This window comes from Branchiostoma floridae, chromosome 13 (genome assembly GCF_000003815.2).
Source record: "Branchiostoma floridae strain S238N-H82 chromosome 13, Bfl_VNyyK, whole genome shotgun sequence".
NCBI classification, from domain to species: Eukaryota; Metazoa; Chordata; class Leptocardii; order Amphioxiformes; family Branchiostomatidae; genus Branchiostoma; species Branchiostoma floridae.
In genome coordinates, this window is record NC_049991.1 from 16,625,065 (window position 1) to 16,651,519 (window position 26,455).

A 26,455-nucleotide genomic window follows, 5' to 3' on the forward strand; every position below is an offset into this window, starting at 1 on the left:
CTGACTGGGAGGTACTGACATGTTCAGTGCCACAAGGGACCCTCCTAGGTCCGTTAATTTTTCTAGTGGTGTTTGATGACGCTATGAGGGACGCACTGATTAATCAGTGGAAATATGTTGATGATCTGATTTTCACATCGTTTGTAAGACCAGTACTGGAGTATTGCGCGCCAGTTTGGCATCCGAGCCTCACCTGCGCACAGTCAGACAGGCTTGAAGCAGTGCAGCGGAGAGCTGTTCGGACAATTCTAGGCAGACACTTCACTAACTACGAACAAGCCAGGAAGAACTTAAACATCCCACTGCTGTCGGACCGCAGGCGAGATCTGTGCTTTAAGTTCGGAACCTACTTGGAGAGACACAGACCGTCAATGCTACCACCAAAGAGATCGGACTATCACAACAGAACCACCAGAAACTGTGACAAATATCGACATGTGAAATGTAGGACTGACAGACTAAGAAACTCGCCGATCCCCTACGTTGTGCGCCTTTTGAATGCCTAATGTCTTGGTATCTAAGGATATCTGTTGTGTTTTAAAGTGTTGCTACACGCACGTATTTGGCTTTATCAATGTCAGAATTTTAATCGTTATTTAAATGTTTAAGATATAATTGATGTTATAGATGTTTTAATATTTCTAGAATTAGCTCTGGCTGGACAAAATTATCTGTACGAAATCCGCAATTCAGCCAAACAGGCTGCGAGTGATTTTTTACCAATAAACCATTCATAATCATCATCAAGTTTGGACTAGAAAGATAAAAACCTTTCACACAAGATCGATCCCTCCCAGCCACTTTCTGCATGTTTTGTTTAAAAAAGGTAGAAGACAACAGCCATCTAGAATAGTCCTGTACATGTCTATACCTTACAAAATACAATACATGCAATGCCCATTATACTGAACAAATAGTTTATCAGTCTACATACCGAATGAAGCAGGACCTCCACTCCTTTGAAGTCTCCCTTCAGGTTGTACTTCTCCTTGACATCTTTCACCACATCTGCAGCATCCAGGTGTTTGTTCAGCTGGTGGTACTGTTGTATCTGTAGCACCCGGTCCTTGATCCATCCCTCTCTTGGATTCTTCGCCAGCATCTTCATTTCATTCTCCAGGTTCTTGTTTTTGAACTGTCCAAATGTTTCGTCAACCTCTTGGAGTTTGATGTTCCCATCTTTGACACTCTGGCGCAGTTCCAGCCACTTCTGATAGGCGGGTTTCCACACCTGGTTGAGCACATCATCAACAGAAAGTGCAGGCATTGCCTCCTCCTCCTCACCAGGCTCTGTTTGTCTCATCTTCTCCCAGATCTTGTTGAAGACGGTGCTTTTGCTGAGGCCTTCCAGGTGTGACAACATCTCCCTGAACTCAGGAGTGATGCCAAAGTAGGTGATGTTGGGGGGTTGATTCAGGTCAAAGGAAACATTGGTGATGTCATCACCGGCTACTGGTTGACACAGGTTGCTCAGGGATATGGTTGAAGTGTCTCTTCGCACCTTTTGCACCAGCTCTTCACAGGCAACTATAACAGAAAATATGGCAACATTTGACAAATCAATCTCTACGATGTCATGTTTTAGTCAATATACGAACAACATCAATGTCATTTCATTACAAAGCTTTTCCAAACCCTTAACCTGTGTTGCTTACAACCAATTTGGTAAATTAATGAAACTAAATCATGATGCTCAGCAGTAAATATACAAATATTCTTAAACAACACGAGAAAAAACTTTCAATCAAACTTCAGAAAAAAAGACCATAAAATATATTCTTAAAAGCTTTAAGCTTTGTTGCTGTAATCATTTTGGTGTAAGAATGACAATGATTTCCCACCTGGTTTGATGTCTTCACACATGCCAAGGAAACACTCAATCTGCCTTGTTTCTGTCTTGATAGCTGCCAGTTCCTTTCCTCTCCAGTCCAGAACCTTCTCAAGCTGCTTGACAGGCCAGGCAGAATCCCCCACCTTCACTACCATGTTTGCATCATGCTTTCCACTTCCCTTGGCCTTCTTGGTCTTATCTTCCTCTTCGCCTTTGACAACCACAGCAGAGCAGAGCTCGAGGAACTGCTTCTTGTGGTTCAGGAGCAGCTGGAGGTGGCTGATGATGATGGTGGCTTTTGTGAGCTCCTGGATTGTCGTGCCCAGCAGAGACTTGTAGGAGGCAATGTGGGTTTGGCTATCTTCATCCAGGACTTCCACCAGATCTGATGCCTCCCCTGCACAGATGTTGTTGTTTGTTGAATATGCAAGATGAAAGAAGTTATACGTTAGTTATATGCACACATGAGAAAATGATGACGATCATACAAACCAAAACAATGGCAACAATTATTAGAAAAATACTTGCCCAAAACTAACTTTCATCATCACATGGGTACAGTACTGTACCAAATCAATTGCTTTGGAACTTTAACTATTATACACATGCAGATCAACATCACATCATGCAATGCTACATGCTAACATGCATACATGAATTGTGTATACTGGTATCTTAAGATGGCCAAAGGCTGCAATATTTAACCACATAAAAAGGACAATGTCCTGACCAAAGAGTTTGAGGATCCCAGCACAAGGCTGCCATGTGAGCATGTGTTGAAGGAGCCTGAAGTCCGTTGGTGGTGTTCTTCCCTGGTTGGTTGCTGGCCATGTTCGGCACAGCATTCTGGAGAACAAGCTGCCATACTTATACTTGGACTCATTTGGTGACCTTGTGTAGCTGGCTACGATCTGCTGACCATTTTTGCTCTGAAACACAATGAAAACACTAAGTGTAACTCAGATTTCATGTCTTTCTGAGCAACCATATGCAACATTGACTAGTTACATTCTTTAAAGTGACAAATAGTCAAAATACAAGATAGCCAGAAAACTATTGACAGCATTATTGTTAACTATATGATCTGTCCTTCCAAGGTAAAATTCCCATTTATAATCTGTGAAACATAGTATCAACTGGGTTCGATAAATAATCTGAAATTGTTTTTGAAAAGATCTCCTGGCACAAAGATGTGTACCTTAACAATATTGTCCACTGCATCAAAAGCTGCATCGCTGAAGCACTGTGCCAAGTGTTGAGGGAAGGTGGAGGTGTCCAGCGAACAGAACAGCTCCACACGCTCCATTGTGGAGATCTGGAGTAAGTGGATTAAATTTCAGTTAATACAACAGAAGAGTGATGATACACATACCTACAGAACAACAACAAAAAACATGCAGCTAAACATTGTTAATTTTCTTGTTTTATATGACTGTACATTGCTTTTAGAAAGACATTGCATACTCAACTGATGCTGTACATATTGCTTTGTAGCATTTATGTTAAATTATGAAGTAATCAATTACATATAAAGCTAATAATCTTTGACAAGTCTTATAGTACCTAATAACCGATCATTTAGCATTTGAGACTTGGTAGAATCCCAGAAAGTTTTTTCCTTCAAAGTTAAAACTATGCTATACAGAACTCTGGAAACTCACAGCAAGGAGACGTTCACGTAGCATCCCCAGTAGGCTTTTGTTCCAGTAGCTTTCAACCTCTTCCTTTCCCCAGTCTACACTGAGAAGACCCAGCCATATCTAAGAAATACAATCATATATCAACATCAAGTAAAAGTCAAGATGATGTGGGTAACAGCTAGACATGTACACAATACATATGATGTACAATGACATTATATATGAAATATACTATATGAAATACTAATGTATATGTAACGCTATGGGGGACAGACTTGTCTGGAAAGAGAGAGTGGACATGGTCCAAGTAACCCGCCCTTGATGATGATAATGATATGACATATTATTATTCAGCCATTAAACAATTCTGTTAGTACACTTTTAATTGCTGGTTGGTACGTTACTTTCTTTTTGGTACCTTCTACAGTACAAAAATAACAAGCGCATGCAAATTTTTGTACCTCGATGCCATCAATGCACATTATACTACAATTAACAATACTGAAAAGCACATTACACACACATGTATCTCTTACATGACAGTTGATAACCTTCAAGATTAAAACAGAGATCAAGAAGTTGACAGTACCTTGCTCTCTTCCTCTGCCCCATAAGAGATTCTTACATTCAGCTGTTTACCCAGCCACCTTATCACCCAGGATGTTTCCTTCTCAATGAGTTTCATCATATTAGTCTGCATGTTTTGTGCTTTGGTTTCTGTTGCAGAGCCCATGCGTTGCCAGAGATTACTCATACAGGCGGCAGCGAGTCCTACTGCACCAATGAGGATGGGGTGACGATCACGATAAGTGCAGGCTTCTAGACAACTCATCAAGACGTTATGAGCAATGCAGAATGTCTGACATGCCTCTTGCCTTGTTGTATCATCCCTGCAGAAGTACATGTAGAGATCAACTTTAAATATGCATCACTACTGCGACACAACTAAGTGCAAGCAAAATTGTTCTAACAAAAGTAAGAAGAGGTACTTGTACATGTACATGAACAGTGAGTGTGCACAATGTTCCTTTACTGCCACTGCCACAAGAAATTTGAAAACACACATACATTATCAAAATCATTTACCATGATGCAGGTAATATCAACGTACAATGCCTGCTGAAAAGTATACATTCAACACTTCTCAGATGTTCATTGTACATGTATAATTTGGTGTTTAAGCGACATACTTCCAGCTATAGACCCCCGTCAGTATGGATCGCTCAAGGGCAAATCCACCACGCATTATCTAACCAGCCTAATGCATTACTTGGCAAGTACAACAGATAATCCTGGCTTCCTGACTGACTTCACACGCGCTTTCGATCGTGTGCACCACCTGACTGCAGTCTCCAAACTCCTGGACCTAGGCGTCAGACGTTCGATCATTCCCTGGGTATGCGCCTTTCTATCGAATCGTCAACAGCGCGTTAAGTACCTACAAGTCGTGTTTCTTTGGGAAACGCTTACTTGTGGTGTACCGCAAGGAACCAAGTTGGGTCCCGTTGTGTTTCTCGCGCTCATAAATGACGCGTCACCGGTAAGGGAAGACTCAGCCGAGACTTGGAAGTATGTTGACGACATGTCTTTGTCGGAGGCAAGGCACGTTACACAGGACTCCACAGTGCAAACTGACGTGGACAAGCTACATGCAACTGAACCCCTCCAAGTGTATTGTACTGCTAATATGCTTTATGCGAAACCGTCCTCCCCCACCTGTAGTGACTGTTAAGTCAACAACACTTGAAGTAGTTGAATTCGCGAAGATCCTAGGGGTGATCTTTCAAGCTAACCTTAAGTGGGACATCCACGTCAACATGATGATCAGCAAAGGCAGCCGCAGGCTGTACCTGTTACGAGTATTAAAGAGACATGGTCTAGACTCTAGTGACTTGACATTAGTGTTCTGTGGATTTATACGACCTATCTTAGAATACGCGTGTCCGGTATGGCACCCAGGAATCACTAGTGCCCAGTCTAGGGCCATAGAGAACGTGCAAAAAAGAGCTTGCCGCATAATTCTTGGTTCCACCTTTGCTAGCTATGACATGGCTCTAGTCCAGTTGTCACTTCCGTCTCTGTGCAACAGACGGCACGAACTCTGTACAAAGTTTGGTACCTCCTTGCTGAGCTCTCCGTCTTTCTCAAAATGGCTACCGCCAAACCGTGTGAGCCTACATGGCAGAAACCTCAGGTCCAAACACCAGATAACACAATTCCACTGCAGAACCTCTAGGTATAGGAAGACTACACTACCATACCTTGTCGACTTGCTCAATAGTTCAAAATGCTAGCTATGAATACATGTAAGTCTTGAATGTATACACAGTTATGTTAAAAGTAATTATTGTTATTTTTAAAATGTGTTGAATTATGCACTTCTATTGTTTTTCATTTTAATTGTAATATGTGTAAAACATACTGCAATTCAGCCGAAAGATATAAAGGCTGCCATTGTATGTTATTGTATGTCGCATGACGCGATAATAAACCATTCATTATTATTATTATTATTATAATCATCATACATTCAAGCACTTAATACAGAGATTAAAATTACAATATTATATATGTATCGCTTTCAGATAATCAGCAGCTACAGATACATGATTGTATGGCTCACCCTTTGTCTGCAGTGTCATCACTGACATGACTGGCAGCAAGTGCTGTGGCTGTCTGAAGAAGTGCCAGAACATCCTGAATGGGGGGAAAGGATATTTCAGATAACCAGTAAGAACATAATAATATGCTGTAGGCAACATTCAAATTAGTCAAGTAGATTGAACTGGAAAACTAGTGCACTGTTTAGGCCATTTCTAGGAAACATAATGTATCTGGAGACAGGCAGTGTTATGATTTTGACATGTTTGACCAGAGACAAGGTATTCATTCCCTCTTACATGTAGATATTAATGACATACTAGATTCTGCATGGACCAAAATTCCACCTTCCCAAATTTTACAATATCTTGTTGACACCTTAGTGCTGTTCAAACCATACAGACACTTCCATGTTATGACTGGAACAAAACTATATGTATTACCTGTCTGTCTTCCTCGAGCGACAAGGAATACCCAGTTGCAACATTGACAGCAATGGCTGCACACAGAGTAGGGAGGCTCACAGTCTTCACTGTCAGGGGGTCCAACAGTTCCTTGTTGGTGAGAATGGCTGCACAAGATCGTTCTAGCAGTGCATCAGCATCGAACACAGCTGGGTCAAGCTCCTTCATCACTGCAAGGGGTTTCTCTGCAGGACTAAAGATATACAAAAGTATCATATTCGAAGTATTCCTTTTTGTACCCAGGAAATAAAAATCATTGTCCAACATGGATTTTGATGCATGCAAATTTATAGAATTACATTTGAAAAACAAACAAAAAATTTCTTACCCATATTTGATGTCCTTTCTGAATTGTCCATACTTGAGTCCTTCTAGACCCCACCATTTCTGTGATGTTTTCTGAAAGTCTGTTGTGGGTGCCGTTGGTTTGAAAGGTGATGACTCATTCCGCAAGAAGTGGAGGACAGGTAGTGCCAGCAGCCATCTTGACTTCAGCATCAATGCATCTCCTGTCATAGCGGTGTTCATGATGCTAACAACAGCATTTGTGACCTCCCTACAAAAAGTTGATTTAAGAATATTAATTATAACATTCCTGAAGAATCCAATGACATACAATCATTTGTAAGAGAAAACTACTTCCTTTATTGTTGTAAAAATTTGATATGTGACAATCAAAACTCAAGTTTAATGTCATAATATCTGCAGAGAGTTACATTTTTGTAAAGAACAACTTTTCAACACATAATTAACACAAGAAGATTAACACAAATATGTCCACAATGAATAATTTGACAAATCTCCAACATCACTTACTTCAGCCTTCCATCCTGGCAGAAGTGAAGAGAAAATGCCTCAACTTCGCGGCAACTTTTGTCCTTGGCATCAGGCCTGATGAGGAGCCCCTCGAACAGGGCATGTGCCTGCTTCTCGCTGAGTTGAAGACTGTACCTGTCTACCAGCCAACAGATGGAGAGGGCAGACACGATCCGTGCCTGGGCTGCCTCTGGGCTCTCGATCTTCTGTTCCTTTGTCTTTGCCAACTGGTCCAGCTTTGGACCAATGTACTCCATCAGTACCTGTAATGACATAAACATTCATCCCTTTACTGTCTGCTATTCGCTGTGTATGTCCTTCAACGAATCATTTTGAAAGGAGAGCAGTGTAATACAGTACAGTATAAGAAGGATCGATAAAGCTGGGATTAAGCAAACAACTGAATCAAGGTAAACACATTGAATTCTTACCTTTGAGATGGAAAACTCCCTAAGTTCCCATCTCTTCCTATTGTAATAACCATCAGAAACTGGGCTGGTCCCCACCCAATGACAGACAGCCTGAACCTGCTTCATGACATCACATGCCAGTAGCTCTTCACCCTGTTGATCACATGTGAAGCCTTTCCATTGTGGTAACCAGGCTTGGACAGCAATCCGACGATCGTGGGCCACTTTCTCCTCGACACTAGTCCATCCAATCAAAGACTTAAATTTGTCAAGACGTCCGAGCTCCACTTGCATGGCATCATTGTACAGGTGCACGTCACCTACAATAACAGTCAATGAGGTAATTTCTAATGAATATGAATCACACAGTAGCAAGGCATTATGTCTATACATGTCCATGATTGTATAGCTGCAATTCATGAATGTATCATGATGGCAACATTTATTCCTTCAAGTGGAAATTTTTGGTAAAAGGTGAGATATCAGTTAAATGTAGCAGTAATCATCATTACAATAGACAAAGTTACTTCACCCATGTCAATCTCTTACTTCTGAAAAGAGCAAAATGTACAAAATATGCAATAATATATACACAGAAAACATAACGGCACTGAACTTTAATCCAACACATTCCAGCAAATTCCAAACTGAACAATTAATAAACAAGCGGGCTTTAGCGCATTCTGGAAACTGTTTAGTGCATTGTTTACTATGTTTCCCCGGCCATTGCTACACATGCATTGGTCTGCCACTTTCTGTTGTGTCGCGAGAAAATAACATTTCAAAGACAGTGTAACTGATAGCAGGTCCTTTGGGATTCTATTCCCAGTGGAACTTTAATCCAACACAATAATATAACAAGGCTGTTTATCTATGGATTTCATATTTACAACGACAAATTTGTATCAATCTGCAGGCACTTACTCAAGGTTAATTGGCAAATCGGCATGTCGGTAAACTGCTGATAGTCGCGATCAAAACACAAGCCCCAAAATGCATCAACCAGCGGCAAATCCGTTCTGCTGTTCTACTACACAGTTATGAAGTTCTATGAAACTTTTCATCCGTTGTTTGGCTACCAAATGGTGGCAAAATACGTTGTTTGTGAATGGTTCCCAAAAAATATACCCGCAAAACACAGTACAAACTCCCTACAATACGTCCCCCATATGGGGCTGTTGGTATCGCCAGTGAGATCCGTCGTACTGGCCTTTGGATGTGATCACTTTCATAAATGGGGGTGAAGGGGTGTGCTGAAATATGATTCAAAATGGCGCGTGTTCGGATTTCCACTGAATTTACTGTAACAAAGCCTGGCCCTGTACTTGAAGAGGGACACTTCAACTTAGTTCAAGGCATGTTGGTTGTGTTGGATGGACAGTTTATTAATATTTCGCTATATTTACTGTGATGATTAATGTGTAATGTGAGGACGAAGAGTAGGGTTGCTTGAAATTACAATCGCTGCCCTCCTCCCACGGCTTGATAACGGCATGAAAACATACCAGAAGATTGATTAACTTGTCAATGCAACATGCGATCTTTGTGAGCTCAAACTTACAAGGTTTTGAGTCATATACCTTACTGGTTTTGTAAAGCACTCAAAAGAATTTGCATACCGGGGCTAGTTTTTGACTGACAGATGGGTTCTGAAAAGTGTTGGATTAAGGTTGCGTTGGATTAAAGTTCAGTGCCGTTACTTCTATTACATTATTACATATTGAAAATGTTGTGAAACATAACAGACAGAAGTACCCAGTGAAGTAGCCCATGACTATGACCAATCAAATGTTCTGTATATTACAGTTCTTCAATGTTTGCTTTGAATCGAGAGAAGCGGTTCGTTCAACGGTTTGGTTTGCATGGATGGATGCATGGATCTAACCAAACCCTTCTAATAGCCCTTCTATACGGCTGATAACGTAATTGAGTCAGCGTGGCCGACCATTCTAAGGCGCTGGGTGCAGATAGCGATTTGCTTTTGCAGCCGTGGATCGTGGGTTCGGACCCCACTTGTTACAATTTTTTTTTCTTCTTTAGACAAATCTCATGTAATGTTTTTTAATAGAAGACAGACCAATTCAGTAAATCGATGTTCAAAAACTCTTTTTTTTCATGTGATTTTGTTTAACATCCAGGCTTTTTCCAAAATACGCACTGGCCAGCTTTTTTCAGAAGCTTTCTTGTTACACTAGAGGAAGCTTCTAAAGTCAAACTAAGAGCCCATACTACACCTACCTCCTGCTTGGCACTGTTCAGGTAAAAGCTTGAAGCATCTGTTGACAATCACTCCTCCCCCCATGCTATAGTGAATGAACTCCCATTTCACATCTCCATTTTCTTTCACCACAGCATACTTGAACGACACGAATCTGTTGTTTACTCTCTTAAGATTAATGCTGCATTTGCCTTCTGCTACCAGGAAGCCATCTTTCAGGTGCCTGCAGAAAAAGTATGGGTCAGTGAATTCATGCAGCATTCTTTGAGGATGCCTAAGAGAAACTTACACATACATATATATACATATGTACATGTAAATCGATACATGGGGAAGTGGCATCATTTACAAAATGCTCAGCAGTTCATCTACATATAACTACGTACACACATCTACATTAATCTGAACAAAAATCACTCATGATACGTAATACGGTATATGCATAGCTTTAATGTATTCTTTTTTTATACTGATGAGTGATGATAATGATTATTGATGCACATTTGCGGGGAGTTAACTTCAATACAGGAGGGACAGAGATCTAGAGGTACTTACAGTTTTTCCTGTTGAAAGAATATCAATGCAGTGCAAGACAGAGCACATTATATATATTTATATGTATGTCTGCTGAGTATGTGCTCGCAAAGACCACAACAAATATGATTTTTACTAATCTTCATCTGCAAAGCTGATGGTTTCTTACCGTGTAATTTCAAGGACAGCAAGGCTCTTCCAGTCAACTATGTCACTCCTGACATGAACCCTCTCCACGTCCGGCTTCATTTTGAAGTCAGGAGAGACGAGGACGTGGAAGTGCAGGGTCATCGTTGATCCTCCTTCATACTGACTGGCCAAGTGAGGCTGGTGTACAATCTTGCTGGGTGAGGAAGTGTGATGTGATCTGGGGATGGGATAAAGATAAGACAAACAGGTAATGAGACACTCAATACAAAAGATACTCAAGTAACTGAGTACATATACATCAATTAATGTAAAATTATAGGAAAAGCAGCATAAGACTGGGTTGTAAGCTCTTATCATGTTCAACAGTTAACATAAAGCATTTCAATGTTATAATTTTCCATGCTGTGTGCTCATCCACACATGAAAATAATAAGAAGGATAAAGCTACATTAGTGTACTCACTGGTTTTCCTGCTCTTTCTTTGCCTTGTTATCTGGTTGTTTCCTGTTTTTGTGATCCTGCTTCTTTTGTTTTCTGGATTTTACAGTTTGCCATCCGCCAGTATCCTGCATAACATAACAGATATTTGCTTCAAGTTTGTACAAATATCTTGATCAGATTAATGTAATGTTACCTACAATTGGCTTTACTTATATAAATACACAGTGTTGCAACAGACAAACATGTACAGGAGTGACTTTTCTTTTCTAAAATGGTTTCCAGTGATATTTCCCATGACATAAAAAAACTGAAAGAACAAGAGATAATCACTTAGGTTAGGTTGTAATATTGACTGTTAGCAAAGACAGCAAAGATTACTAGAAGTCCTGAAGTTGGAAAAAAAGAAAGAAATCCTACCTCATTATTAGCAGGTTCAGAAGGGCCATCGTGTCTGTTTTTCTCATCTTTTTCATCCCCCACCAACACGAAAGAGTCTTCCATGCTTGTATCAGCAAAAGGCATGTCCTGTAGGTCTTCATCACCCTGCTGATCACCCTCCTCTTGCACTGGAGTCTCCTCCTCCCCTGTATCTTGCTCTTCTCCACTGGCTGTCTCTTCTTTGTTAGCCTCTAAGTGGTGTCCATCCTTGGGAGGGTGGTGAATGATTTCTTGTTCAAAAGCTTTAGTCTTGGGTTTAACAGTTGGTTTGGGCTGGTCTGGTGTCTGGGACTGTTTTTCTTCTGTCGAATCAGGTTGAACTTTTTTCTTGCCTGGTTTCTCACCACTCTTCGGTGGTCCTTCGTCTTTGTCAGACTTGTTTGTTGCAGTCTTTGAGGCTTGCTCGTCTTCTGTTGTAGCATGTGTTGGCTTGAGTTGATGACTAGCTTTAAGATCACTCTTTGGTTTGTTCCTCTTTTGTTTGTTACTCTTAGCTCCTCCCTTGTCAACACTGCTAGCATCTCCTTTCTCAAACCCCTGTACACTTGTACTAGTTCCTGTGGTATCATCTGCTGGCTTGGGTGGACAGCTAGCCTGAAGGTTTCTGCTTTCTGTATCCCCCTGGCCTGCCTCTATATGTCCACTACCTTCCTTGACAAGGCTGCTGACATCTCCTTTCTCAAACCCCTGTACACCTGCACTAGTTTGCATGGCATCATCTGCTGGCTTGGGAGGACAGCTAGCTAGTAAGTTTCTACTTTCTGTATCCCCCTGGCCTGCCTCTATATGTCCACTACCTTCCTTGACAAGGCTGCTGACATCTACTTCCTCAAACCCCAGTACACCTGCACTTGTTTCTTCTGTAGGAGTGTGCAACTGGACAGACTTCTGCAGAGTGTCTGCCAGGACAGTAGGAGAAACCGGGCGTTTATCATCAGGCAATGATCTCTCCCCTCCTTTGCTACTTGCGCTTCCCTCTGTCTCTTGGGGTATCCCATCCTTCAAAGCCTCTGATGAGCCAACATCCTTTGAAGCACCCATCTCATCTTTCACGTTGTCGGTTTCCATGGGTTCAGCTTCTAAGGGTTTGATGCTCTTGTCACTTGTGGGCAGGGTGTGGATTTCCATGTTTGCGTTGTGGTCCGTTGACAGGCCGGAAACGTGCACGTTTCTGTCACCAGGCTGTGGTGATCCTTCTTTGCCGTCATTTGGCTGTTTTGCTGCTCGTGACAAAAGAGACAACTTTCTTAAACGTGTACTTTCATCCACTCAGTCTCTAAGCTCGCTGTTGTACATGTTAACATAAGGCTTCATGCTAGACATTTGTACAACATGATGTACAGATTATCATATCTTCATTTCCAAATTCTATTCTGTGTAGATGTTACAATAAAGCTGCATCTACTCACTTCCTTCACCACTACCTAAAAACCAAGACTATACGTTAGATTTCAACAATTGGAAACTATGATTTCAATATCATCTTTCACAGCCACTGGTAATTAATGTTATTTGCAACCAAACTTGTCAAAAATGATATCTTAAATAGATATCTATGGATAAATGTGACAAAATAAAGATAAAATACATCTCGTTAGATACAAAAAAAAAGATTTTAAAAATGTAACGTTACTTCAATATCCCCTATTAAACCAGATAATACAACCATACACATGGTAGTGTAAAACTTATAGCCTAGAAGGAATGGCACCCTGTGCCAAGTACCTGATGTAAACATATACATGAAAACATTCCCCTCCCCCTCTGTCAGTAGACAATCAAAATAGCTGAGAAACTGGGTTATGAGTGAGCAATGTTTCTCACCTGCTGGTACCACAGGCTCTGTGCCAGGTGTGGAACTGACCCTTCCTCCATCCCCAGCACCCTGGAACTCACCAGAGTCCTGGAACTTCTGTCTCTTCTCCAGTCCTGTCCCACACTCATGACAGAACTTCTGCTTGGCTAAAACCTGCTCACCACAGCTCGGGCACTCCATGTTTAGGCAGTCACCTACACAGTAAATTAAATGTTTAATTCATATTTTGACGGGATATTATCATGTAGGAATTATGAAATGCCTACTCTGCAACTTACTGTCAACCATAAGGATAGAAACTGTGTATCAATGACACAATGATATATGACACATGTATATAGATATGCATCCTGGCTTATCTACTGTAAATGCAGAAATGTTCGCGATGGATTAATGTTCGCGGTTTTCGCGGTGACTACTTCACCGCGAACTTAAAACCACCGCGAATATTTTTCTATTATTGTATTAGACTGCAGTCTATGGTGTTACCGCGAACCTAAATCCACCGCGAAAAGTCCCTTTTCCCGCTACCGTGAAATTAAATCCCCGCGAACTTAAATGCATTTACAGTATGTAGCCAGTATAACTATAAGGGTCTCATGCCTGTATTACCGGTACTCCAAGCAGGCACTCTCAAAGAGTATCAAAGCATCAGATTTATATGTAATTCTTTCTAAATGCTGTTTTTGTCGCAAAGGGCACTAACACACTCACTGATTTTGATAAGAGGGAAACAATGTAAATAGAAACCAAACAACTATGCGATCAAACACTGAGTGGACTTTGTTACCCTTACTTCCTGTTTCCCCTTTCAACTTGGTTTCTGTTTACATTACAATGAGTGGGAGTGAAACCAAGGTGAAATCTAATTGTCTGGGACAATAACAAATAACATTTCACCTTTGTTTCATGGGCATTTGTGTGTGGCGCTCAGTCAAGTTCATAAGTCCTAATACATATAACAGAGTTCACAAGTTTATTCTAAAGGTATCTCTAATAAACCTGTATTTTCAGCAGTGACACTGACACGTCTCCCTGCTACCTAAGGTGCTAAAGGTTAAAGGTCAAGGTTGACACAAAATGTACAGGTTTGCAGGCACGGTCGGTAGTATCCTATTTCTCAAGGTTTTCTTCCAAAACCAGACTGATCTGGTTCTGTGCAGGCAGTTCCATTTAGATTTGTCAATAAAAATGAGTCATTACTTTGAATGTGTGATAAGTCAATACTGTTGACGGAGTGTTGTGACTTGTGAGATAGCGTAGGGGGCAGTGGTGTAGGCATTGTTTTAGATACTGCAAGAAAAACTAACAACACATACACACCAGCTAGAACACAAACATGTCACCTACACATGCACAGGAGCTGTAAGTTGGGGTACCCTCTCTGCTTTTTGTCATTGTATTGATGATGTAATGAAGACATTTTTGCCAAACTAAGGTTACAGGTCACAAATGTTATTATTATGTATAGTTTCCCAGATAGCGACAATTGCTCAGCATGAAAGACAAAAGGTACTAGATTCAACATGTCGATGTCACTTGACACCTGCATGGCTTTCCTTTGATGTGCTGATTGATCAAAGAATTGTGCTGCATATTCAGAGTAAACATCTTGGTGCAAACAATGTTCTTGGTGTTGATTTACAGTTGAATGCTTTTGTTGTGAGACTACTGAGAGACATACAAAAATACTGGGATATACTGCCACATATCATGACTAAATCATATATCAAATGGCCTCTTGACAAGTATTCATCGTAGACTTCCCAGTCAAAACCATCACGTGACAGTTCAAGGTTCACCACATATGACAAGGCAGATGTAGCTTCTTCCAAACTAAAAATCAAGAGGGATCACCTATGATACATATACGTAGAAACTAGTACTGAGTATGTCCTGGCAAGGAGGTTAAAATCTTTAACGTCCTTGGTCCTGGTATGTGCTGCACAACATCCTTCTCGTTCACACACCCACATAGTGATACACACACACACACGCGCACACACACACACACACAGGCACATGCGTGCCCACATACACACAAGCATTACAACCCCAGGGATTGACAGCTGAGGGCACACAACAAACAACAACTATCTCAGATAAATGTAAGTCTCCTGAGTCCTTGGTACAGCTGGGATAGTTTATAAAAATGAAAAATATACTAGTATGCAATTGCACAAATTATATGGTTAGGTCACAACGAAGGTCAATTTCTACACGGAAGTGAAACCAAGCCTGTCCGCCCTCCCCTCCAAAGTCCAACTCCTGTCAGTCTTTGATCTCAACTTCCGGCCAATGGAAAATGTGGACATGAATACGGATGGCAAGGTTCACATTCCACAGCGCGACCCCCCACCCCCCTCCATCACTTCGTCTTCCCCTCACCCCCTGCACCCCTCCCCCTGGTCGGAGCTCACCCTAAACCCTTGGTCATGGTCACCCCAATGTATCAAAGATTTGCAACAGTGAAGTTTGGACTTTGCAACACTATTTGAACACATATGTTGACGAAACTGCATGCTGCGTATCATGTTACAACAACACTCAGCAAAAGGAACAACCACTGACTGAAATAAACAAATGATCGAGAACTTGTACACGAGAACTATTCTGCAGCAATTTCCTAGCATGGTTTTTCAGCCAAAATGACGCTGCACATTATTCCTATTTGGAGGAGACATGCCCAGACTTACCCCAGCTTGGCTGAAGACTGCCACACTCGCTGTCGGGGCTACCGGCGTTTCTTGGAACCCCGGGCTCGATTTGAAACTTGCACTTGGCCGCAGATCTTCAAGAGAGACGTCTCAAACGCAGAATACTGCCTGCATACTGCTTGCAACGTCTTTTGAAACCCAAAAGGTGTGGACCCGGGTCCCAGGTCGACACAAAAACAGCTTGAGACTTGATCATGAGACCGAAACTCCCGTTTTGAGGGGGTGACGCAGTCGACGAGACGTGGAACTGGCGGGAATCCCGAACCAATGGGAGCGGTGATGTCATCGCGGGAGTTCCCCATAGTTCAAAGGTTAAGTTTGCGCGCGAAATCTAAACTTTCACCGTCATTCTTTGCAGTTAAAATCTGCGCTATGCTTTCACATGAAATCGACATGAAAAACGAGCGATGATTTTCTTTATTCAAGTCCTCTTATCCGAACCAACAATTTTTATTTTCTTATCATTCACATGTTTGGGTACAACAAGGAGGTTGAAAAAGGGAACCTCCTTGGGTACAATGAACAGGAAGCTGCTCAGCTAGTGTAGGAAAGTTCCGCACTAGACTATGGCGTAATACGTCAGTTTGTAGTCTCTACCAGACTATAAAGGATGCAAAAAATAGCGGAACAAATAAACAGACATCTTGGCAGAGGAATTGGCTGACCGAGGAGTAAACTTAGCTTTGCAACTTCTTGGCCTACTAACTTCTCTGACATGTTATCTCATCTGTCTATTTAGCCAATTTCCTGTGACATGTGAAGCCTTAAGTGGAGACTAAAAATCAATTTCGGATATTATTTCCCCCCGCGTTTCCTTCCCGTTTTTTTGTGTAAATATACCATTAATATGATGACACAAGATGTCACTTTGCTGTAAACCTTTAAGGGGTCCCGTTACTAGTAATGTACTAATGATTCCATGTCTAAAAAATGTTCGCAGGCAAGGACTCTGGGATCTGTCAGTAATATGAAAATATTTATTCATATAACAATACCAATTGTTATGCACATTTTCCAATCAAGTCAATAATGTAAAAAGACATCTTCACTGACACTCTGTTGTGTAATAAGAAACCAAGAAGAAAGAGGAACTCAACATCATGATTTTTCTTGTTAGAATATATATCTAGCATTGCTCTAGTTGTGTTCATGTCGAAAGAAATAAATGAACTGATGGTTTTGTCTATAGTTTCATTTAACACCATGCAACACATTCACAATACTGATATTGGCTTTCTTAAACAAGTAGAAACATGAGAAAACGCATTAAGCCAAAAGTTTCCATACAGCCGTCTTTGACATTGTCCCATGTATCTAGTCTAGTGAGCATGCGTCCCAGATATAAGGTATATCCAAGTTACGTTCCATTTTCCTTCCTATCGTTGCACAATTAAGGTCTGCCACAAGTTTTGCCGACTTGGGGTCTTGTGCGTAAAAGCCAACTATATCAACTCTTGTCAGAGTATTGTTTGTTTCAACGGCCTCCACCAAATTCCTCAGGGTGAGTCCGCTGCAGAACAGACCTAGGGGGCGCTTGTGAATCACGAAACTGAAAGTTCGGAGGGTCGGGTTCGTCTTCAACACTTCGATGACGTCACGCAGGAGTTCGTTGGGATTGCAGGAGGGAGGAACGTCCTCTAGCTGGAGAGAGAAGCACTGCAGGGAGCGGTTGTTGGTCAGGGCTTGGAGGATCTCTGAAACCGCTGTGGTTTCTCTTGGTGTGCTGGTCTGGAAAGGAGAATACACAGTACAAAATTACTGTAATGTTTAAGGTAGTTATCTGGTGACAAAGATATTTCTTTAGAACAAGAACTTGACAAAGGTCCGTATGGTAGTAGCAGTGAGTGATAGACTAGTATAAATCGCAGAAGTAACAAATTAACAGCGCATTTCGTTTTTTTTTTAAATCGAGACAATTGCTTTCAGGGGTTGGAACTTTCTTTTCATAAATTCTAGTTCATTCTCTTCCACACTTTTATAACCTTCATTTCTCTGAAATCTTTAACGAAAGCGCGTTAAGCGCGAGTGGAAGTGGTTAACGAAAGCGCATGTCCAATGAAGGCGCTAGACGTGCCTTCTTGTCTGCACTACACTCAAAAGCTGTTCACGGGTCAAACGTATATGCCACAAATTATGCAATCTAAGTCAAAGAAGTACATTTGCTTACCTCTGACGCGGTTAGATGAAATTTCTTGAGTACAACGTTCCTTGTGACGAGGTCCCGCGTGCCCGTCAGGATGAGGATGTCTGCCCGGGGCACCTGCAGGCTGAACTCCTGCAGGGGTATAATTACATTTATTCAAATAATTCTATATCTTATGAGCATTTGTAAGAACTAAAACTTGCTAGGCTTACTGAGAGCAGACCTAAGGATAGAGGACCATTGAGGTCAGAAAAAAAAACTACGGGGGCTAAGGAAACTCACGATGAATAGAATAAAGTGGAGAGAGTTGAAGAAAGACTGATTGCAGTTACAGAGTGTCCAGACCACTGCAGTAGCAGAACACAGTGGACTACTACTTGAGAGCATTGTCCAAAAAGCGCATTGCCAGACGTTCACGTGTTTTGAGGCTTACTGGCCCAAGAAAGTCACAAACTTATGTCTAGGTCCAGGTCCGGCCAGGACGTGATCCTATGGACTGGGATCGTACCTAGACCTGACTTGTAGAAAATAAAACTGTGATAGATGATAGCCACACGTACCTGCAGCGTCCTCTCCCCTGCCACGGCCTGCAGTAGCGGGATCACCTGTAGCGTGTAGGCTCGGGTCGCAGGCTTCTCGCTGTGCACTTCTGTGTCCTCGATGGTGATGGACATTTTCCTGAAAGGTATAAACATGAAAAGTTAGATTTTTGTATTAATGTAATATCAATTGTAAGGCTTGACACCACTAAACCATACAGCCTTTTACTCTATCGTCACAGTGAAAGCATCAATGCGATTTCAATATTCTTTTCTGCTCAAATGCAGAATTCTCGAGTATTTTTTCCACTCTTGGCACAGATAGGTACAAAATCAATTGCCATCCATTGACCCCATTAAAAGAAAAGTATGTATACCTGTCTGTACAGGAAATCATCAAGACAAGTAATGAATACTGCCCCCACCTATGTCTTGCGGCTCTTACGTACCGTGGATAAATTGTGAATATATTGAAAGTATCACAGAAACAACGCACCTCATCTGAGGAGAAGTCTGGAGCATGCGCACAACGGGAGACATGAGACTGAGTCTATTCTCCGCCGTGCTCTCGTTCTCCAGCTGGCTGAAACAGGACTCCTCCAGTTCTAACGTGAACTCCTGTGGTGAGAACATAGATAGGGTGGAATTAAACAAAAGACCAACATACGCCTACTAGGATAACAGGAGTATTGGTGCGTATGCCTTGGTGAACCCTTGAATGCACATAGCAGTGATTGCAAAGCTATCATTGCATCAATAAAACCATAAATAGCCTACTTCATATGCTTAACTTTTATTTTTAGATATAGAAGGCGTTGATCCCAACTGAAACTGTTAAACTGCACACAGGCACAAACACAGACACATAAGCGCACACACACGCGCACACACACACATTCACACGCACACAAGCACACACACGCACACAATCACACGCACACGCATATACATGTATATACACATGCACAAACACACACATCCGTCATTGTTTGATGTGAGACTTATTAACACCCACCTGTAAGGAGGAGACCGCCAGGGCCTCGAATGGCAGTGAGCAGAACTCCTCCGCGAACTTGGAGTCGTAGTCGTACAGGATCTTGAAGTTCGCACAGCAGAGGGACCTGAATATAAGTACAACAGACGGTTAGAGATATCATGCATCAAGTACCGTTAACCGTTTACATTTCGTTAAAATGGAAAATAATACTAGCAGAACTGTACATGACCCTCGGTGATCCTAAAGCCCGTCGGTGGCGATTGAGAGAATAATTTTCTAGGGGAGTTTTGCTACCAAACAAAGCGTTTGAATTGCAGCGCAGTCGAAGGGGAAATGTTAACTTTAGCATAGACTGGCTCTTCTGGGCAATTATTTGCTGAATTATTTGCCGAAACCTACTTTCCGTACCCCAGTACTGGTAGGATGGCCTGATCTAGGCTAGAACTAACCGGCTGGCCGTCATGGCGTCTATGATAGCCCCGAAGGCCGGGCGGGAGATGGTGATGTTGTCGATGTTACACGAGACCTCGTCGATGGACCTGTGCCGCTGGAGGAAGCGCCGGAGGCTGCGACAGTCCATGCTGATGGAGCCGCCGCAGGAACGCGCAGAGCTCAGGTTCAGGTTGTCCTCGAACACCAGGCTCCGGATCCGGAGGTCTCGGTCGAGCGCGTCGAAGAACATCGGCAGCCGCGCGGTCAGGCGTCCCGCCACGCTGATCTGTGTGGATATGGGTGTCATTCAATCTTCAATCTTTATTCATCAAATTATTTAACATTGCAGAGTTACCCCCTGAGCAGTAGTACCTCTAAATACCGTTGCTTTTACAGAATGGAGTAATTGACATTGTCATCAAAAGGGTCGCCAAACAGTAGAGAGAAAACTTTGGAGAGAAGACACACTCGTGAAAGCAACAATGAGAAATAAAATTGCCAAAGAAAGTTTGCAATCTCGCGAAAACAATATAGTTACTGGCAGTGCTTTAAGCTTGCCTCTTATGTCATTGATAGATGACTACAAGTCTAGGCGTAAACAAAGCATCACTGGCTAGGAAAACAAGGAATGGGGATGGAAAGAAATCAAAGGAGAGGGACAGAGACTCGGTGAATTAGCTATAGGGAGAAGACACATGAGAACAAATCGTTTACCTGAAGTGTATTTACGAAGACTTGGTCCTTTTGATACTTCTGTGCCCCTTGAAACTTCAGCACGTCAGCGATGCTGTACAGAGAAGCGGCCGTGCACTTCTCTGTGATGTGCAGCTTCTCCGTGAAGAACTGCGCCAAGATGTGCACAAAGTTCGTCTGCGCTCGGCACTCCTGCAGGCACTCGAGCCCCATTCGGAGAAGATCGGTGAGCCGAAGTTCAGCTTCGCGAGACTTCGGCACACGTTCGATTTCCTTCCGGTAGAACTTGATCTCCCTCTCGATGGTCCTGATCAGAGGACTGGCCTTGGACTTCATGTGGCCGGCTGTGAACAGGCACACCAGCGAGTTGTCTCGTTCTAGGCAAGCCTGGAGGTATTGCGTGGTTTGCCTTGAATTTGGCTGACTTTTTGCCTTCTCTCCTACGTAAAACGCAGCAAAATACTCCTGCCATGTCCGGTTAATGAAAGAACACTTCTGTGATAGCATCAATTCATTGTGGACTCCCCTTTCGTATTGCTGCTCTATTTTTAGCACCCCCAAAGGCAGTAGTCTATCCAAAACTTTGTACGTGTCTCTCAAGTTATGAACAGAAAACGTCGTCCTGTTGCACTTTAGCTCCTCCCAAGCGATCTGCCCTAGCGCCATCAGTCTGAGGTGGATGTCCTTCCACATTCTCTCACCCTCTAGGATGTACGGTTTCGTCGAACATGGCGACAGGAGAAGCCGTTGGAACACCTCGGTGTAGAGTTCGGTAACCGTCGTGGGCAGTCGGAACGGCCGAGAGTCCTGCCCGACCTGGAGGTGGCACAGCAAGGCGAGACAGGAGGGGTTACTGGCGAGCTCCAGGAGCTGCGGGTTCGTCTCAATCTCCGCGACAAGACGCTCGGCTAAAGACGTCTTCTCTACAAAGTACGACCGGACGTAGTCCACTTTAGCCACAGTGGTAGGGCCCTGTAGGATGTAGACGAAGTCGCAGACTTTCATGAGCGTTGTCGTGCGCAGACCGCTTCTCGCAGTGATGACGACGTGTGACCGCTCCAAGGCACCCCCGACAAAGATGTCGTAGAAGCCGAGGTTGTGTAGCTGCTTCTGCGTGAGGATCTCCAATCCGTCTACGAGTAACAGCACTCTCTCCTGGTGGTTAGCGACGTAGTCCCAGAACGCTTCCGGCGTGGTGAACGAGTCCGACCCGAAGTGCTCTCCGTAGAGGTAGTCGCAGAGAGATGTCGTCACGCTCGACACGTCCACCATTAAGACCAGGTCGTAGTTGTCCAGCATCCCCAGCGTCCAACGCAGAGCCATTCTCTGACAGAACAGCGTCTTCCCAATCCCCGGGTCTCCCTCGAGACCCACTCTCAGCGGGATCGCTTGCGGAATCTCAAGGGACGACGCGATGTCCTCAAGATTTGTGGCGAATCCCGGAGGAGATTCTCGCGTGGCTTTGATGACGTCGGCTTCGACGTTCGCGGACTTGGAAACCGACGCCGCGTTCATGAGGTCCGCCCCCTGCGACGCTGTCGCTGTGGGTCCGAAACTTGCCGCATAACTGGCGCGAACAACTTCGGGAATAGACAGGTCGGAGGACTTAAGGACCATCTTACGATTCTCATCTGTATGAAAAATACAACGACAGGAAAATTAGATTTGTAAAGAAACGTTGTTGATACGTGACACTAATAGCATATGTCAAGTGAAAAAGATAGAGATGAAAAATAATAATAAAGGACAATTTCGTAAAGGGGCGCTAGCGAAAATCAGTACTCAACATGCACAAGAAAACATATCTGAAGTGAGTACGTAGTCCGTCCGTTCATTTGTTCAGACCCTTGAGGTGTCTAGTGGCGCATGGGGCAGCATGGTGCGTTTTGCAGAAAGGGAGTGCTAGCCCTTCACGCTTGGAAATGAAGGGAGACGAAATGACATATTTTTCCATAGCGAGCTTGGGGTTGAATATTTACGATTAGTCTAATGAAAACACCCGTTAGAAAAATATCAAGCACACATTTGGTTCTAATTTCGGACGGATAAGTTCACCAAACTGACATGTATGGCCTCTAGCTATATTTAACAGCATGGCATATCGCTGCGTTGAAAGTTAGACCTAGAGACATTGTTCTACTTCAATGCTCCGGTAAACGACACCATCTCTATTGTTCTCGCCGTCGTAACTAAGCCCGGTACATGAAAACAACTTTCGCCGCGACATGATTTGTATTTCAGTCGTAACAGAATATTCTTGTCACTTTTAAATCAACCTTCGTTGTTGCCTGGCAACATGTATAGCTGACAATGGATGACGTAATGTACAGACACACGTCTGAAGGGCTTACAGCAAATAATTAGCTGTCGTCCACTAAATGGACTTGTTGTAACCGCACAAACATAAACAACCGTACACTAAATTTCACTGTTTAGATCTGTTAAGCACACAACTCGTTTTGAGACAGAATGCAGAATTATAAAGTTCTGGGGTACAGGATTATTACTCTCCAAGCAGAGGTTAGGCTACGACTGATTTTTAAAACGTTTTTTTTGGGGGGGGGGATTTTATCTGGTTTCATATTTTGTCCCGTTTTGGTGATATCTCGTGGCCGCGAGCCAGATAAAAACCAATAAAAACAACAACAAAAAACGTTAAAAAAACCAGCCGGATCCTAACTTATGTTTGGAGAGTACAGGATTATACCTGACAAAAGTACACGTTTTATGCAGCGTCATGTGCAGACCGTCTGGGCAGCTGGAAAATTTTAATTGTTAAGACTAAAGTGGCCGATTTGTGCTGCTTTTCGATCGTTCTCGTATTCTAGTATGGCCAGGCTGTTCACTAACTACATGGACCAGACGATCTGTTCAGGAGGCTAAAAGATTATCCGCAGTTGTGAGACAAGAGGTAAAGAAATGAGGTTATAGAGATGAAGCAATATGTTCCTTCTTACTTGTGACCATTGTGCCGACTTTTGCTTCCCCCTTGTCGATGGTTGGCGGTGGTTCCGGGGCGTCCTTATCTGTAAGACACGTACAGAAATCTGTATAACACAACTGTGTTTCATCAGCTAGCAGGGTACAGAAATCGCTGTAACACAACTGTGTCTTTCACAGGGCACAGAACACGTAGTTCCACAGGGCACAGAATATCAGGACACAGTCGGTGCTGTGACTTAAAAAGCTTACATACACAAGCTTACACACAGAAAGTAGAGTAGGCGTCTATGTTGTAAAAACGGTTATAGTTTTCTTCTTATGACAAACGAAAATTAGAAGACTAAAGACTACGTATTGCTGTTTTTTTTACCCTTTACAACATCAACCCCCTTATACATAAATGACATAAATGTCAATAGGATGTAGGTGGATTTAAGACGGCTCCGACTTGCATTATTACGTAATCTTAACTCGTTGAAATGCTTCGACTAAGTCTGAACATAAGGGAGGTAGTGGGGACTTGTTTGTGGTCAATGACATGACCAAAGACCAAGGTATCGTCACTATACACCTGTAGGTGATCTAGCCTTGGCCTGTGATGGTGACCGTAATATTATATCATTAAGTATAACACATTGCTCAGTATCTACAACGGAAGACTTTTACATGGAAGTAATGGTGTGAAACATATTTTTAGCTCTAGAATGACACGTCCACAAAGGTTCAAGGCTAATGTATGGGTCCAAAACGCCGGGCACTGTTGACCAAACAATGTCAGGGTGGCCACCGGCACCGGCATGACTTGAAGTACTGAAAGAACGATTCACCCATGCTTTAACTTCTAGAGAGCCACATGTTCACAACGTCGGCTGCTATAGGCTTATTTGCATGCTGCAGTCTCTAACAAGATTGCAAGGTACAATGGTCAACTTAAGTTGTAAAGGATTGAGGAATGCCTACCTGAACTCGGCACCCGTAATCTTATTTTCCTCTTCTGTTTACCAAATTGTCGAGCCCGCCTCGGTATTCTATACATTGTGACTTCTCTCTACCGTAGCGGGTTGGGACCCAAATACATGGAGTCCTGTCCAGATATCTGACCACTAGAACGTCTACGGCGGTACCTGCCTACCGAACGTCTATAGGAAAACATACCTAGTGAGCTACATTTGAAATGGCTGTCACAGAATGCGTGGTTGTGCCGTGAGAGAAATCACCTGGTCGGTATCGTGTGGGGATCCGGTTCGTGTGGGTTGTAAAGTTATAGCAACGGCGCGCCAAGGGTCATTGATGGTCTATAGAACTCGCGAAGCCCATTCAAACAACTCACCGTATTCTGTTCCAACCTCGCTGTGAGAAGGTACGAATATTTCAGCCTCCGATTCGGACGTTGTCGTAGCCATGTTTTTTTTCTTCTCCGTAATAGAAGGCAAGGTCCACAGTCCTGAGAAACGCACAGGTGCCACCACCACAACAACTTCTAGAACGCCAGTCGCTCCTTGGTAACAAATCCTTCTGAGAAAACCACGGAAGAATGGCTCTTTTGAGTGGCGTACATTAACTAATCGTTAGTTTTGGAGTAAGCTAACAAAGTTAACGCACCGCCTCTCCCAGGCAACGTCATAATGGTTTTGAAAAGGGACGGGGTCTAAATCGGGCATTTTCTTTGACTGTATCATTATTCATTGACTTATGTTGGTCCATTCTTTCCAAAGTGTTTAGTAAACTCCAGAGAGGGGTTTGCAAAGCAAATAGATGGTCACCCGTTGTATACATGATCCAGAGACGGTAGATCTCTGTAACGACCGGCACATTTGTGTTCAGATCAGCCTGTTTTGAAAAACCCTGACCCAACTGACCCGTGTAAAGTGGCAGTGTTTTTCGTCGCCAAGGTCGATGTTATTCTTTGTAACAACAGTCGGTATTTGTTTTATACCACATTGCTCGGTGGTCTGTTTACCTAAGGATTTAAGGCAACCGTTGGGTGATGACTGTTGCATGTATACGTATTTTAACAGACACGGTATCGGTGTTTAACGTTAAGTCGTTACTTTGAAAATTGTCGAGACAATAGCCACCTATAGAACCAGCTCCATTGTGTGTTAATTGCCGTGTGTTGTTGTAGTATCGTTACACCTGATCAGAGTCTACTAGAAATGACCCCGGGTGAATTTGAACTAGACTTAGTGGGAGCCTACACTACAGGTGGTGCTATAGTAACTGTTCCCACGCTGTGACTGAACAGTACATAACATACAGGAGCTACGGGACTCTCACTCAGAAACTCTAACTTCAATCGGTCTACCGAAAGGCCGTACTGCGAAGCTTAGCAATTCCTTCCTCCAATGCACAATCCAGCTCTATAACTAGGCAATAACCTAGTAGTACCACCAACATTTGGTCTGGCTGGTCCAACATGCTTTTCAATCAATTATTGTACTATGTTGAGCACGAGTGTGCTGTTTTTATGTGGTTATTTGGATGTTAAGCTTTGTGATAAGGGCGAAATTCGGGTATACCTTTATCACCTGTGAGTTCCTCACTGAATAAAACATTACATTACATTATCATATAGCCAGGCGCCGCGGACCAATCAGAAGGCCCCGTTCCACGTTGGTTATGACGCCGTAAC

At 42.8% G+C, this 26,455-nt stretch overlaps 1 protein-coding gene across 1 annotated transcript; it reads right to left on the reverse strand.

Annotated features, from left to right (window-relative positions):
• Positions 1–268: 268 nt before the first annotated feature.
• Positions 269–25,819, reverse strand: LOC118428565. The gene is made up of 26 exons (XM_035838661.1): positions 25,154–25,819; positions 23,838–23,906; positions 20,902–22,511; positions 20,205–20,473; positions 19,774–19,879; positions 19,255–19,376; positions 18,780–18,897; positions 18,244–18,351; positions 17,600–17,804; positions 13,368–13,553; positions 11,523–12,763; positions 11,127–11,230; positions 10,684–10,881; positions 10,001–10,203; positions 7,784–8,082; positions 7,353–7,615; positions 6,865–7,092; positions 6,516–6,729; positions 6,095–6,168; positions 4,061–4,361; positions 3,493–3,591; positions 3,030–3,146; positions 2,562–2,760; positions 1,842–2,228; positions 935–1,527; positions 269–346 (listed from the first exon to the last, which is right to left on the reverse strand). Exons 1-26 carry the CDS (start codon positions 25,224–25,226, stop codon positions 269–271), a joined length of 7,464 nt encoding a protein of 2,487 aa, XP_035694554.1. The 5' UTR covers positions 25,227–25,819.
• Between the last annotated feature and the right edge of the window lie 636 nt (positions 25,820–26,455).